This window comes from Paramisgurnus dabryanus, chromosome 3 (genome assembly GCF_030506205.2).
Source record: "Paramisgurnus dabryanus chromosome 3, PD_genome_1.1, whole genome shotgun sequence".
NCBI classification, from domain to species: Eukaryota; Metazoa; Chordata; class Actinopteri; order Cypriniformes; family Cobitidae; genus Paramisgurnus; species Paramisgurnus dabryanus.
Genome location: NC_133339.1, coordinates 38,602,041 through 38,619,560, shown reverse-complemented (window position 1 = coordinate 38,619,560; position 17,520 = coordinate 38,602,041). Strand labels below are relative to the sequence as shown.

At 40.4% G+C, this 17,520-nt stretch overlaps 1 protein-coding gene across 2 annotated transcripts in view; it reads left to right on the top strand.

Annotated features, from left to right (window-relative positions):
* The window catches only part of olfm2a (olfactomedin 2a), a 124,460-nt gene that overhangs the window by 92,452 nt on the left and 14,488 nt on the right, over nt 1–17,520 (top strand). For both annotated transcript variants that reach the window (XM_065248806.2, XM_065248719.2), the window contains exons 2-3: nt 156–305; nt 11,002–11,157. In XM_065248806.2, coding sequence (XP_065104878.2) covers nt 156–305; nt 11,002–11,157 — 306 coding nt within the window. The remainder of the gene's footprint in view (nt 1–155; nt 306–11,001; nt 11,158–17,520) is intronic.

Here is a 17,520-nt window from a genome sequence, read left to right as displayed (position 1 = left end):
GATCTCAAGTGCCTTTATTTCCTCCAAGTGTCTAAGCTGATCAAAACCTCCTCGTCTCACAAATGCCACTTTCCATCTTGCTCACGTATTTTGTTGTCTATCCATTACATCTCCGGCTCTCATTTTTCATCTCTCAATCTCTTTATCTTATGCAGGCACTGTACCCAAGCCCAGAGGAGGGTTGGCAGATCTACAGCTCGGCACAGGACGCAGATGGAAAATGCCTCTGCACCGTTGTGGCTCCAGCACAGAACATGTGTAATCGAGACCCACGCAGCAGACAGCTACGTCAACTTATGGAGAAGGTGACAGTAAACTCAAAAACACAAATCCGAAATTAATATTGTTTGTGGGTTTTTGTTACACAGTTATTACACGTACAGCCCACAACATTACATAATGCTGTTCCCATTAGAGGAAGTTTGCATAAGTACATGATGCAAACAGCCTCCTCAAAAGAAGATGTGTCCTAAATACTGGGAAATTGGATTTGTTTTGCTCAGAAGTTTGGATGTTTTTTCATACCCATTAGACTGGGAACATGCAAAGAATACGTGAACTGAAAAAATGTATTAAATTAGTAAATGGAGCACTCAATGCACAGTGGTTTATTAAAAGACACACACAGACCCTGTTTCATGTGGAAAAACAAACTGACATCTATGCATCTCTGTTTGGGGGGGGGGTGAAGAGTGCCACTGCAGAATTGAGCAAGGTCTTGAGGAGGAGAGATTATGTAAATGTAACATTAAAACTTGATGCACCACATACTGACCGGGTGTGAAGACAAACAAACAGAAAAGGAACCAGGACAGAGATGATCCCTCCCCAAAAAAACCCACCTCAGATATTTTGTCCTAATTGTTGGAAAAAGTAAAGACATAAAAATTTGTTAAATGGAGACAATAATTGTAGTTAAGAATACTGGTTGGAACACCACCACACAAAAAGTGTGAGTGAAAAGACATGATGAAAGAGATGTACAGTAAGAGATAGATATTGATTCAACTTATATGTGTGGTTCAGTCAGTTGGAAGCTAAATGCAGAATGTTGGCATGAAAAGAGTTTCAGTGGACTAGACTCTTTCCTCCTCCTTCAATCTTTTATCTCACCAGCCTTCAGTGGTTTCTATCCTCATCTGTGAACAGCAGCCCATTAAGATCTATCTGTCCCAATTGACATCATGCTTGTTGATTTAGAAAGAGCTTTGGAATCATACAAATCAAGGCAGCTGTTTAAGTAGTTAATGAGAACAGTTGATGGAGGCACAGATGAAGTAATGGAGAGAGGAATCGACTGACATTCAACCATTTTTAGAGAGAGTTCAAAAAGAGCAAATCTGAGATGCTGAATGTACGGAGTGGATCAATAAGACGTGACTCCTGTGTCCTGAGCTCACAGTCTACCTCAACATCTTCCACGAAATGTACCAAAAACTCCCACAAAACATGGCTGAAATTCTGCCACACTTTGCTTTAAATACACAAATTATGCCTTACTCTATGACGCAAAATGTCCTTTAAACTGTGTCACAAACTTTTCCTCAAATTCTGCCACAAAATGATGTTTTATTAATAAGGTTTGGAAGGAGCACGGTCAGATAATTAACTAAATCTCATTAGGTAATCGCCCTAAACCCTACATATACAGTCTTGTTCAAAATAATAGCAGTACAATGTGACTAACCAGAATAATCAAGGTTTTTAGTATATTTTTTATTGCTACGTGGCAAACAAGTTACCAGTAGGTTCAGATTCTCAGAAAACAAACAAGACCCAGCATTCATGATATGCACGCTCTTAAGGCTGTGCAATTGGGCAATTAGTTGAAAGGGGTGTGTTCAAAAAAATAGCAGTGTCTACCTTTGACTGTACAAACTCAAAACTATTTTGTACAAACATTTTTTTTTCTGGGATTTAGCAATCCTGTGAATCACTAAACTAATATTTACTTGTATGACCACAGTTTTTTAAAACTGCTTGACATCTGTGTGGCATGGAGTCAACCAACTTGTGGCACCTCTCAGCTGTTATTCCACTCCATGATTCTTTAACAATTCATTCACATTTCTTGGTTTTGCTTCAGAAACAGCATTTTTGATATCACCCCACAAGTTCTCAATTGGATTAAGGTCTGGAGATTGGGCTGGCCACTCCATAACATTAATTTTGTTGGTTTGGAACCAAGACTTTGCCCGTTTACTAGTGTGTTTTGGGCCATTGTCTTGTTGAAACAACCATTTCAAGGGCATGTCCTATTCAGCATAGGGCAACATGACCTCTTCAAGTATTTTAACATATGCAAACTGATCCATGATCCCTGGTATGCGATAAATAGGCCCAACACCATAGTAGGAGAAACATGCCCATATCATGATGCTTGCACCTCCATGCTTCACTGTGTACTGTGGCTTGAATTCAGAGTTTGGGGGTCGTCTCACAAACTGCCTGTGGCCCTTGGACCCAAAAAGAACAATTTTACTCTCATCAGTCCACAAAATGTTCCTCCATTTCTCTTTAGGCCAGTTGATGTGTTCTTTGGCAAATTGTAACCTCTTCTGCACATGCCTTTTTTTTACCAGGGGGACTTTGCGGGGGATTCTTGAAAATAGATTAGCTTCACACAGACGTCTTCTAACTGTCACAGTACTTACAGGTAACTCCAGACTGTCTTTGATCATCCTGGAGGTGATCATTGGCTGAGCCTTTGCCATTCTGGTTATTCTTCTATCCATTTTGATGGTTGTCTTCCGTTTTCTTCCACGTCTCTCTGGTTTTGCTCTCCATTTTAAGGCATTGGAGATCATTTTAGCTGAACAGCCTATCATTTTTTGCACCTCTTTATAGGTTTTCCCCTCTCCAATCAACTTTTTAATCAAAGTACGTTGTTCTTCTGAACAATGTCTTGAACGACCCATTTTCCTCAGCTTTCAAATGTATGTTCAACAAGTGTTGGCTTCATCCTTAAATAGGGGCTTCCTGATTCACACCTGTTTCTTCACACAATTGATGACCTCAGTGATTGAATGCCACACTGCTATTTTTTTGAACACACCCCTTTCAACTAATTCAACTAATTGCCCAATTGCACAGCCTTAAGAGCGTGCATATCATGAATGCTGGGTCTCATTTGTTTTCTGAGAATCTACTGAACCTACTGGTAACTTGTTTGCCACGTAGCAATAAAAAATATACTAAAAACCTTGATTATTCTGGTTAGTCACATTGTACTGCTATTATTTTGAACAAGACTGTACATGCATCCTACCTACCTCAGTCCTGAGGTCATTTTCCAACAACCCTCCTCCACCCCAATTTCCCACTCTAATCTGTTTTTATCCCACTTAGGGATGGGGAGTTCAGAGTTCGAGCTTGCCAAAATATGCTTACTTTCGCAAATCAGATTAGATGTAAGAGCGAACTCATGAAACATGCCTCAAATACTGCCCACATAATGTGCCTCAATCTGTGTCACAAACTTTGCTTCAAATTCTGCCACAAAATGTGCCTCAGATTCTGCCACAAAGGTGCCTCAAATTCTGCCACAAAATGTCCCTCAATCTCTGTCACAAACTTTACCCTTCAATTCTGCAACAAAATGACCCTCAATCGCTTTTACAAAATATCCCTCAATCCCTGCCACAAAACATGCCTCAGATTCTGCCACAAAATTACTCTCAATCTCTGTCACAAATTTTGCCAAAAAAATACGCCTCAGATTCTGCCAAAAAACATGCCACAAAATGCCCCCCAATCTCTGTCACAAACTTTGCCTCAAATTCTGCAACAAAATTACCCTTAATCTCTGTCACAAATTTTGCCACAAAACATGCCTCAGATTCTGTCACAAAATGTCCTCCAATCTCTGTCAGAAACTTTGCCTCAATTCTGCAACAAAATGACCCTCAATCTTTGTCACAAAATGTCCCTCAATCTCCGTCACAAATTTTGCCAAAAAATGTGCCTCAAATTCTGCCACAAAATGCCCCCCAATCTCTGTCAGAAACTTTGCCTCAATTCTGCAACAAAATGACCCTCAATCTTTGTCACAAAATGTCCCTCAATCTCCGTCACAAATTTTGCCGAAAAATGTGCCTCAAATTCTGCCACAAAACATGCCCCAGATTCTGCCACAAAATGCCCCCCCCCCAATCTCTGTCACAAACTTTGCCTCAAATTCTGCAACAAAATGACCCTCAATCTTTGTCACAAAATGTCCCTCAATCTCCGTCACCAATTTTGCCAAAAAATGTGCCTCAAATTCTGCCACAAAACATGCCTCAGATTCTGCCACAAAATGCCCCCCCCTGATCTCTTTCACAAACTTTGCCTCAATTCTGCAACAAAATGACCCTCAATCTTTGTCACAAAATGTCCCTCAATCTCCGTCACAAATTTTGCCAAAAAATGTGCCTCAAATTCTGCCACAAAACATGCCACAAAATGCCCCCCAATCTCTGTCAGAAACTTTGCCTCAATTCTGCAACAAAATGACCCTCAATCTTTGTCACAAAATGTCCCTCAATCTCCGTCACAAATTTTGCCAAAAAATGTGCCTCAAATTCTGCCACAAAACATGCCTCAGATTCTGCCACAAAATGCCCTCCCCCCAATCTCTGTCACAAACTTTGCCTCAAATTCTGCAACAAAATGACCCTCAATCTTTGTCACAAAATGTCCCTCAATCTCCGTCACCAATTTTGCCAAAAAATGTGCCTCAAATTCTGCCACAAAACATACCTCAGATTCTGCCACAAAATGCCCCCCCCCCCTGATCTCTTTCACAAACTTTGCCTCAATTCTGCAACAAAATGACCCTCAATCTTAGTCACAAAATGTCCCTCAATCTCTGTCACAATTTTTTTGCCTCAAAACATGCCTCAGATTCTGCCACAAAATGTTTCTCAATCTGGGTCACAAAATTTCCCTCAAATTCTGACACAAAATGTCCCTCAATCTCTGCCACAAAATGTCCCCCAATATCCGTCACAAATTTAGCCAAAAATGTGCCTCAAATTCTGCCACAAAACATGCCTCAAATTCTGCAACCAAATGACCCTTACTCTTTGTCACAAAATGTCCCTCAATCTCTGTCACAAACTTTGCCTCAAATTCTGCAACAAAATTAACCTCAACCTGTGTCACAAATTTTGCCACAAAATGTGCCTCAGATCCTGCCTCAAAATGTCCCTCAATCTCTGTCACAAACTTTGCCTCTGATCCTGCAATAAAATGACCCTCAATCTCTGTCACAAAATGTTTCTCAATCTCTGTCACAAATTTTGCCATGAAATGTGCCTCAGATTCTGCCACAAAATATCCCTCAATCTCTGTCACAAACTTCAAATTGCCCCCTCATGTACCCTGAGGGGAATGGAGACGGAGAAATCACTAATTTTGTGGCAGCATGTGACGATGTGAGGTGCTTTATTAGATCAGAATTACTTGCCACAGACGTGGAGAGACTTTTTCTTCATGGGCATAAATTGCACATTACACAAACATTCCTGCCTTTCACCTCAACAATGGAAAAGTAGTGCTTTATACTTTGTGTTTGCGACCGCTACCTTTGAGCTTGTTGTACTTGCCATCGCCCTGTCGCCGGTGTTTTCGGAGTGATTGATGCGTGATGACCGGGCTGCATGTCAGTGCTTTGAGATGGGGCACAGTCAGCAGCAGCACCGCTGCTCGTTGAGAAGACAAAACGACGCGTATTTTCATGTCAGTCTACAAAAGTCTCCAACCACGCCAGAAAAGATAGCTAGATTTGTCATATAAAGTCGCTAAAGTGATAGAAAGTTGCTAAATCTAGCGACAAAGTGACCAAGTTGCTCAGACTTTTTAACACTGCTGCTCGCTCCTCGAACTTGGACTGCGCGTGTGGGCGGGCCTTTTTGTGAACTCTGCCTCTGGTTGGCTTACTTACTTACTTATGCCTGCTACCCCTCCTGGGGCATAGGCCGCCGACAAGAGCTCTCCAGGCATCCCTGTCTTGGGCTTTTCTCTCCAGCTGACTCCAGGTATATCCAAATTCTTTGGTATCAGCTACCAAATCTCGGCGCCATGTATTTCTCGGCCTTCCTCTTTTTCTCTTTCCTGGGGGGTTCCAGTTGAGTGCTTGCCTGGTGATACTGGAAGCTGGCTTGCGGAGCGTATGGCCAATCCATCTCCAGCGTCGTTTTAGGATCTCATCTTCTGCAGGAAGCTGATTGGTTTTTTGCCAAAGGTCATGGTTGCTGATGGTATTTGGCCAGCGGATCAGGAGGATTTTTCGCATACAGGAATTGATAAAGGTCTGAACTTTCTTCGTCGTCGCCACTGTTTTCCTCCATGTCTCTGCACCATAGAGAAGGACGGTCTTGACATTGGTATTGAACAGCCTGACCTTTGTCCTTAGGCCCAGTTCCTTCGAGCTCCAGATGTTCCTCAGCTGTAGGAAGGCTGCTCTTGCTTTACGTATTCGTGCCTTGACGTCGGCGTCTGTTCCACCCTGCTTATCGATGACACTGCCCAGGTAGGTGAAGGCCTCTACTTCTTCTAGCGCTTCTCCGTCCAACAGGACTGGGTCGTTTTTTATGTTATTTACCTTGAGGATCTTTGTCTTATGTTTATTGATGTTCAGACCTACTTGAGCGGAGGTGGCAGCTATGCTATTTATCTTGTCTTGCATCTGCTGTCGGGTGTGGGATAGCAAGGCTAAATCATCCGCAAAATCCAGGTCGTCGAGTTGTGTAAATGGTGTCCACTGGATTCCTGTTTTTGTATGTTCCGTTGTAGTCTTCATTATCCAATCAATGGCTAGTAAGAAGAGAAAGGGCGAGAGCAGGCATCCCTGACGAACCCCGGTTCTCACTTCGAAGTTCTCCGTAAGCTTCCCTCCATGGACCACTCTGCTCGTCATACCGCCATACGAGTTTTGGATAATGTTGACGATCTTGGCTGGCACACCATAATGCCGGAGAAGGTTCCAAAGGGCACTCCTATCCAGGCTATCAAAAGCCTTCTCATAGTCTACGAAGGTAATGTGGAGAAGAGAGTTCCACTCCAGTGACTGTTCGACAATGATACGGAGGGTGGCGATCTGATCCGTACAGGATCTGTCTTTTCTAAAGCCTGCCTGCTGGTCACGGAGTTGGGTGTCCACCTGGTCCTTAATTCTATTCAGGATGATCCTGTTGAACACTTTTCCTGGAACAGACAGTAGCGTAATCCCTCGGTAGCTGTCACACTTGCTGAGGTCGCCTTTCTTAGGTAGCTTTATAATGTATCCCTCCTTCCATTCTGTGGGCACCTGATTTTCCTCCCAGATTTTCTTGAACAAAGGGAACAGTATCTCTACCGTTGTTTCCAGGTCTGCCTTCAATGCTTCTGTTGGTATACTGTCAGGACCTGCTGCCTTGCCGTTTCTCTGCTGGCCTACTGCCTTGCGGATCTCTTCTCTGGTGGGCACACTGCAGTCTATTGGCAAGTCCTCTGCTGCTGGATTGATGTTTGGCGGGTTTGTTGGCATTTGCCTGTTTAACAGTTCTTCAAAGTGTTCCCTCCATCTATCCATTTGTTGTTCCTCTCCCTTCAATATCTTCCCCTCCTTGTCTTTCACTGGCCTACCTGGCTTGCAGAACTTCCCTGACAGCGTCTTTGTGATGGAGTACAGATCTTTCATATTTCCATTTCTTGCTGCTTCTTCTGCTTCGGATGCCAGACCATCAACATAGTTCCGCTTATCGGTTCTAATACACTTCTTTACCTCTTTATTGGCAGCTGTGAAAACTTCTTGTGCCTTGACCTTCTCTGCTCTTGTTCTGCTGTTGTTAAGGGCTGCTTTCTTCTTTTTCCTTTCCTGAATCTTCCTTAATGTCTCTGTTGACAACCACTCCTTGTGCTGGCATTTCGAGTGTCCAAGGACCTCCCTACATGTTGTTGTTATGGTCTCTTTCACTCTTTTCCATCTGTTATCCACTGTATCCTCCTCCTCCTCTACTTCTTGCAGTATTTGGAACTTGTTGCTCAAAGCCACCCTAAATTCCTCCAGCTTATGTGTGTCCCTCAAAAAGCAGGTGTTGTACTTGTGCCTCTGTGCTGTAGTTGCCATCCACTCCTTCTTCAACTGCAGCTTCAGTCTTGCCACTACTAGATGGTGATCTGATGCAACGTCCGCTCCTCGCTTCGCTCTAACATCCTGTAGGGATCTTCTGAATTTCCTGATGATGCAGATGTGGTCTATCTGGTTCTCGGTGAAGCCGTCCGGTGACACCCAGGTTGCCTTGTGTATCCTCCTATGTGCGAAGACGCTACCGCCGATCACCAGGTTATTTAAAGCACACAGATCTGCAAACCTCTCGCCATTTTCATTCATGTTGCCAAGTCCATGCCTTCCCATAACTTCCTCATACCCGATGTTATCCTTCCCCACCTTGGCATTAAAATCCCCCATCAGGATGGTGACATCTTTCTTTGAGTAACTCTCCAATATGGACTGCAATCTGTTATAAAACTGCTCCTTATCTCCCTCCTCACTGTCATTTGTGGGTGCATAGCACTGCACAACATTCATGGTGATCTTCTTCTTCTTTGTTCGAAAAGATGCTGTTATGATCCTTGGGCCGTGGGCTTCCCATCCAGTGAGTGCTCGTTGTGCTGTTCTTGACAACATCAGCGCTACTCCTTGTGTGTGGGGGGCGTTTTCCTCCTCATGTCCCGAGTACAGCAGCATCTCGCCAGTGATCAGCCTCTTCTGTCCGGACTGCGTCCATCGAGTTTCGCTGATTCCAAGCAGGGTGAGGTTGTAACCCCGCATCTCTGCTGTCACTTGCGCTATCTTCCCCGCTTCGTACAAGGTCCTCACGTTCCATGTACCGATGTTGATTGCCCTGGCTGAGAGAAGGCAGTTCGGCCCTGCAGCTTCCAATTTACCTTGGTTTTCACTGCACAGCGTCATACATCTTAGTGAAGACCCATCTCTCCCCAAGGCGGAATTACCTGTTGCTCTTTTTTGCGTTTCTGTAGCAAGAGTCTGGTTGGCTACCGATGGAAATTAAGCCAATCATCATCCGTTATGTTTCTCACAACACACAACAAGAGAAAAATAGTGTTTGGCTGAGAGAGTGAGCATACGCGGCTGAAAATCACTACAGTAAGATCAATTTTAGTAATGCGCAGCATTTTAATGTCAGTAACGATAACGGCATTATAACGGGGGAAACAGTAATTTATTTGATTACTCGTTACTGAAAAAAATAACGCAGTTACTAGCGCCAATTACTTATAACGCCGTTATTCCCATCACTGCTTATGATGATTACTGCTTTTATCTTACCGAATGTAGTATCAGCAATAACCAGCTCGTGCTGAATGATGCGTCTTATTGGATAACTTTCAGTTTCCATGTTGCCAGATATTAGTACGAAAAACAAGCAAAAATAATTGGCCTTAAAAAACAAAGTTCATCCAAACCTTGTATTTCAGAAATAAACCAGAAAAACGCTAATACCAACCTACACCTTACAATCACTTTTAGATAATGTCAAAGTGTCACATTAATTGCTAAAACACTACGTCTAAAGAGGATTTTTAACAATCGGATCTGGCAACACTGCAAATTGTGTACCCGCGCCGTCGCAGCTTAAGCCAATCTTTGTCATTTTACACTAAACTATACAGTAAACTGTCCAAACTTGATTATATATGCAGATTCTTTTTGAAAAACGAATTAGTCAATCAGAGAACTTCAAATTTTATTTTTTTAATATGAAAAAATTACTGAGGTCCTGATCTCTGTGACCTCATAGCTGGCTAGCGCTGAAGTACTGCTGAAGTAGAATTATACTAATATAATTTGTATATTTTAGTGTATAACTTTTCCTTTTTAGTTAGCACAAAAATAACAATGTACGACAAATGTAGTACATGGTTATTTTTGTGTTTTTTAAGTATATTTTTAGTACATTCAGTTTATCCGAGTGCCTCAAATTCTGCCACAAAATGTGCTTTGAATTCTGAAACAGACTTTGCCTCAAAATCTTCCAGACACTGCTATAAAGTTTGCCTTGAGCAAGGCACCTGTCCCCCATTGCTCCCCAGGCAATGCAGTGATAGCTGCCAACTGTTCCAGGTGTGTGTGTGTGTGTGTGTGTGTGTGTGTGTGTGTGTGTGTGTGTGTGTGTGTGTGTGTATTCACGACTTGCAGTGCGTGTGTTTACCACTCACTGAATGGGTTAAATGAGGTCACATTCCAAGTATAGGTTACCATACATTAGTCATTACATCACTTCACTTTCACTATAAAGGATTTCACTATAACACCTGCATCCAAAGAAGAACTCAAATCGAACTCAACCACTCAGACAATAACAATTTGCCAGCAATGGTGAGGTGCTAATGCTGTTGCCTAATAAAACATAGACTAATGAGGACACCTGGGTCAGTCCTTTTGTGAGAGAGATGTGTTCAGAATTAAACTACCTACCACCACCCAGTCCCTCTCCTTGTTTGTGTGTGTGTGTGTGTGTGTGTGTGTGTGTGTGCAGCTCTTCGTGAGATTCTCAGCGACATGCATGACAAGCAGTAACAAAAATGAATGCACCGTAAATATGTGATCCCACCTAACCTGTGACCAGGTCCAAAAATTCTCAATCTAAGCGTGAGGACTGAGTCTGACGGCTATGCAGATCAGCTCATTACACGGGAGCCCTCATGCACATCAGTCCAAACGTGGACATGAGCAGAATACCAGCATACAGTCTTTGTCCTGTTACAGCATTAGGGAGGGTGTGTAAATGTGTCTATGGCCTCTGGGAATTTGTGGGAGTATGTAGGAGCTGTTTAGGTGTGTGTGTTTCGCTTAATAGTCACGCTCCAATCACTCGTGTGTTTAAGTGGGCGAGATGCTCGATAGGAGGTCGGAGTATGTAAGAACTACAACAAATTGAAAGTGCCACATTGTCAGACCTTCACAGAAATGCCCTGATTGTGTTTGACTTGCGTTTTTGCATATTTTAACAGGTTCAAAATATAACTCAGTCCATGGAGGTGCTAGATCTTAGGACGTACAGAGACCTGCAGTATGTAAGGGATACGGAGAACCTCATGAAGACTGTGGATGGCAAACTAAAGACCGCCTCAGATAATCCACGCAGCCTCAACCCCAAGAGTTTTCAGGTACAACAACACAGCCTACCTCAAACATAACAACAACAAGGCGTATAAGGTTTTTACCTTATAACAACTACTTGAAATGCACACATACATAGACACCTCACATTTTTGTGCTTAATTGAGACGTATCAAAGGTTTTTGAGGGCATTCAAATGCTTCTTAATTATTTATACTCCGTCCCAGTGGGAGGATGCTGGGTCTGGAGTTGCAAGGATTCAGTGTTTGAGTCTTCAGACGTACAATTAGTTTTTAGCTTTGAGCTGCGACCCTAAAGGCTAATATACAGACCTTGGATTATTATCTCTTTTATCTCTCGAAAAGGACAAGTCTGGCTCTATAAATCTGAGACATTCAACTTGAAGAAATCACTGCCACATAGAGGACTAAATAGCAGAGTGCACTTTAAGATTAGTAACATGTAGCTGTCTGCTAAGTCGAGTAGAATGGAAGCCGCAGATGCTCTTTATCTCTGGGGTATCACTCTCATTCAGTACACTCCACCAGCACTTACCCATCATCCTCCCTGTTTATCTGCAGTTTGATATAACTCCCCAAACGCTGCATAGAAAATGAATCCGAAATGTTCCAGAAATCATTTTTCATTTATCAATACATGTTGAAAGTACCGTTTTATTTTTTTATTCTCTGAACTGGGAAAAATTTGTGAGATGTTTCAGTGTTAAAAGCACAATTTCAAAGACTTTCGTTCAAAACGCGGCAGCCGGATTTGGGTTCGTATATAAGCAATTCCAGCTTTCAGGATGTGACATTTGAAATAATTATGAATTCTCAGAAAATGCATTTATTATCAATATATTGAACCACCTAAACCATTGATGATGGAGTAAGAAAAAAAATCAGTCTATACTTATGTTTCTATTTTAGACGACGGAAACCTGCATGAGTGACAAAAAAAGGACACAAGTTTTTGGAAGACAACATTTTTTTGAAATAAAAGGCACAAACCAGAAGCAATAATACCCAACAAATGGGGAAGGGACGTCTTTTCAAAGAAAATTTTATATTTAGTTAAATTTTTATGTGCGCATTTATGAGAAATAAAACAATGTTTTCAAATTTCTTTGTTATGGATGTGTCAATTCTGAAATGTGCACTTACGTAACTATACATATATATATATATATATATATATATATATATATATATATATATATATATATATATATATATATATATATATATATATATATATATATATATATATATATATATATATATATATATATATATAAATAAATGCTATAAAAACATTAACAGAGACTTTGCATGGATATTTAAACTAGGGCTGGGTTTCGATTCAAATGTCAAGAATCGATTCGATTCCGATTCTCAAGATCTTGAATCGATTATCATTGTTCGATTCGATTCGATCCGATCTGATCCGATCTTCGAGATTTAGATAAGTGTTTTTGAAAAAAGCCCGAAATGGTGCCAGCTAGGGGTGGGCGGAATGACCAAAAATCTATTCCACAGAATAAGTCATTTTATTTCATGGTAACTGTATATTTCATGGTATACATGTTTTTCAGTTTATATTGTTTTTGGATTATAAAAATGTGGAGTTATTTGCCAGTCACTATAGCTTTTAACTGCTCACCACAGTTTTAAAATATGGACAATTTAAAGTTAATAATGTTAAAGTGAAAATGCCCAGAGGATAACAACAAGTCTTGATAGAAAGAATCTTGTTTTTAATTGAGTTATTAATTTTATAGACTTTTGAAGCTATAGTATGCATTGTATTTTGTATTTATGCAAACATTACATAAAAAATAGGCAGTATGTAAAATACAGATATTTATCCTGTCTGTAGGTTTGTGCATATATTTATATCTGTTCATATGAGAGACGGAGCTCTAGATATAGATATTAAGACGGGTGCTATGATGTGATGAAGTCTGTTTTAAGGTCTTGACGCTCTTTACTTTCTATTACACATTAACATTTGCGTCTCTTTCTCGTCTTTCTGATCAAAGATGTTTGTACTATAAGAGAATTAGGCGTCACACTACACCGCTCCAGCAGCGCACGTGTCACTGATATAAACGCGAGTTTTGTCTTAGCTTGCTTAAAGTTCAGAAAACTTTACAACTATTAGCATTATGTGCAAGAAGAACTCTTTATTTGGCTACCCGTTGCGCGCACCTCAAGAAACCTCTGCCCGTGAGAGACCGGCTGCATGAGCACAGAGAGAGAGGGAGAGAGAGAGAGAGTTTCGCTGGAGACCTGCGGTGGATTCACTGGCGCTTATTATAAAAATAACACAAATAACTTGTTTATTTGTTATGAGTGGATTATTTTACATATAGATCGCAGCTTTGAGCGTTTCTAGAGTTTTCAAAACAACCGCTTGCTTAATGTTACTGACCGTTATGTTTCGTTGTTTTAATGTCCTTCCACCTCGCGCGCATGCGTGAATTCAATGACGCGGCAAGTTGAAGTTATTAATTAATAAATCGATTCTCTAGTTAAGGATCGATCTTTAGAAATTAACATGAAAATCGATTCAGAATCGGTGAATCGATTTTTTTCAACACAGCCCTAATTTAAACCACCAAATATTGACATCTAAATATTCAGTTTTTAAGTGTATGCAAGGGTCTGTGTACAGTGCATATGGCGCAATGTTCGTCATTAGAAAAGTATGCATGTACTGTGCACGCACAGATGGATTTTTGAAACCCTGCTTGCATTGTACGCATTAATTTTTTTTGCAATGTGCATGCATTGAACGTCTATGTACATGCACAAGCAAATAATCTTTACTTTGTGAAACTTTGCATTCGAGGGTTCGCGTACACATAAAAAAACTATGCTACGGGCTTAAGATGTCAAACTTTGGGTAAAAACTTTACTCTTTGTGATAAGGTTGACATTTGCATGGAATTGCCCAAATATTAACATACTAATCCTATTTTAATATCTCTTAACTGGTTGCTAGTGCGTAATACAGTTGACTTACAGATAATATTGGGGCGGTAACCCGGACAGGGATAAGACTAGTCCTAGACTAAAATAAATTTAAAAGCTGTCCAAACTGAAAACAACATATCTTAAAATACATCAGTGCCATTTGTTTTGCCTCAAAATGTACACAAGTAATGTTTTTAGTAAGGCATGTTTGTTAAAACTAGTTATAGTTCATAATTAAACTAAGGCCTAGTCCTGGTTTAAGCTAAACTTTGTCCGGGAAACCACCCCATTCTGTTTTTAAATCCCTTAACGATTGTGCGGCCTTCTACCTATCTGAACTCTTAAATCTGAATGTGCATGGCATGTGTCCACGGTCAACAAACAGTTGCACTCTGTCGCAGCATCGAACACGATTTAAGTTGAGAGGGAATGGAGTTTTTGCAGTTGTTGGAGCAAGAATAAGGATTTTGTGATAGTCTCCCTTTATCGTTGAGATATCTCTACTCTATAAACGAATTCAAATATAAGCTAAAGCATTATCTTCTTGATCTGGCATTTAATTCATTTTATTCGTTTTTTTTTGCCCCCGAGTCCAAGTCGATACAGAGTCACGATACGATACTTCTATAATACATTAAAATATATAATAAAGAAGAGCGAAAAAAAACTGATCCAGGATGTTCCTTATGTTTTATTTAATTCACCTTATTTTAACATTCAACAGCTCTGTGAACAAACAGAGCACTTCTGTAGCATCTCTGCAACAAAGTGATGTCATTCTGCACACGTTGCTGTTTCTGTGTGGAGTCCAAAGGGTCTAGCTCTGTGCCAAGCGCATAACTATAGATGTGTTAAAAAATAATGAGAATATATAAAGTATATATACATATGTGCAGGGGTTAAATTGGGATTTGTTTTCTGAAGGTTGGGAGGGGGGGTTCGAGGGGTAACATGTTTAATTCTGATGACAGCAAAGCCACTGATGTGTTTCAATGACATTTTGGACCTCTGATAGGATTTTATAAGTTTCAGCTTTAAAGCTGGGCCACCGGTTGACCCAAACTTTAAACCTAAACTTTAAATTATGCAAATCTATGAGTCTGACACCCTATATGCATTTGTTGCACATGTCATTATGCACAATTGATCAAACTTTGAAGGAAGACTCAACCTCCTTGACTTATTCTAGGCATAAGATAGACTACCCAAATATACTCAATTAACAAGAAAAACAAGATACTGAATCAGCAATATGTCTTATAAATTAGCCATAGAGATTCCCTAAGCTGGTCAGCAGTTAGTAAAGCAATCACTATAGTTATAATTAGGGATGCACCGAATCCAGATTTTTTGGGTTCGGCCGAATACCGAATCCAATGTTTAAGATTTGGCCAATCTGAAACGGAATACCGAATCCAACTCGCATCCTTATTTCGTTACAGGGCTCGCAAAATTTCAAAATCCCTGGTTGCCCTTCGGGCAGGCACTCTTCAGTTTTTGGTAGCCCGAAATTTTGCCAATACAAAGCCAATAGGGCCTCTAACCACAATGTTTAATCTGCTATTCTTGTTGTTGTTTTGATGCTGTTGGTTTTTTAACAAACAAAAAGACTGGATTTCCATGTAAACCAACTGTTCCTGCTCATCCCCACACCAGATGTACTCACTATTTAAAAGTGGTTCAGTGGGTCACAAAACTCACAGTTTGGATCATCCAGTTGCAGATTGGATCATTTTTTCCATCAGAAAAACAGGGGCTACTGTCGCTTTAAGAGCGATTCTGCACAGTCACTCTCTTAACTGCCCGTACAATCTATATCACTTTAAAGCTTGCTGCTAGAGATTTAATTTTCTTACGTGAGGATAGTAATGACCAGGGGAGCTGCTAAGGATTTTGGGCCCCATGAAAAGAATCTTGACAGGGCCCCCAACACAGCTGAGACTTTTTTCATATTAATTTACATAAAATCATGCGCTTTTATGGAATTTTGACTACCAGTGGGGTGAGAAAATTTTACTTGAATTAAGTGTTTAAGAAAAAATAAATCTTATTTCACAATTTTTTTCTCACCCCATTGGCAGATTATTTTGCTTGTTTTAAGCACAATTTCACTTAAATTGTATATTAATTTGTCTTAAAACTAGACTCATTTACTTAGGTAATTTTGCTCATCAAGAAAAAGCATCTTAATTTAAGAATTTTTAGATATTTCTACTAGCCTGGGTGCCAGCCGATCTTAGCCCCGCCCACAACATTTTGAGGAACGGGAAGATCGGTCTGGAGTTTCACCGTTGAGTTGCTACTATGCTCGACCCAAAGCTGGTCGACCAATCAAATTGTCAGGGCGGGCTTTATATGATGATGGACAGATGATCAGTAACGTAAATCAACCACGTCACCAAAGAGCGCGTGTGTTGAATCTGTTGTTTACAACGAAATGGCTGCCGCGGTAGAAATCAGATGTGTGGACTCTGACATTGAGTCTGTTCTAAAAGATATCGACAGAGCATTGATTTTAAAAGAGGAACAGAGAAACGCGAGCAAGGCATTTGTTGATGTTTTTGCCGTCCTACGGGATTCGACAAAAGTTGTCGCACTTATGAAAGATCAAGTTAAAGAAGCAACTGAAATGGGTATCACGGCGATGCAACTCGGTGTGCACGACGAGATGGATATAACAAGCAAACGTAATGGGTATCGTCGTGGATGAAGTTCAACTAATGTACAAATGGTAAGAGATAGTCTTACTGTATGACTTAATGTGATATAAATGAAATGTTGTAAACATAGTAGGTGTTGATGTACGTTCGCAAACTCAGACTTGTAGTGTGTGTCGTAGCGAAATAACTAGCAGTTCGGTCAAGCTGCAAATACGTCATTTCAACATACGTCTCACACCCCGTTGCTCTGATTGGTCGTAGGTCTATCCAATTGAGTGCAGAGGCATTTTTCGGTTGAGACACGCCTCATAATTATAGCTCAATGGAGCGGTATCAGACTCAAATTCTGACTAGAATTGAGTATGACAACGTCAGGCTATATTTCTACTGAAAACAAGACAAAAATACTAAGTAAGAAAATCATTTTTTTGCAGTGTTGAACGTTTAACTAAAACTGTGTATTGTTATTTTTCAAGCGTTTTCTTGACCTAACATGGGGAGAAAATTGAGTTCCCTTATCATGCAGTTTTAATCCTAGAACGGACACAAGCAGTCATTTTAACTGCAACTTAAACTTTAAACTTATGCATTTCAAAAAATGATTTTCAAGAAAAAAATTCTTAGTTTTTTTCTTGTTTTCAGTAAAAAATTACTTAAATGATCACTTAAATTAAGATGCTTTTTCTTGATGAGTAAAACGACCCAAGAAAATAAGTCTAGTTTTTAGACCAAAAATATTACATTTTAGGGATTTTGTGCATAAAACAAGCAA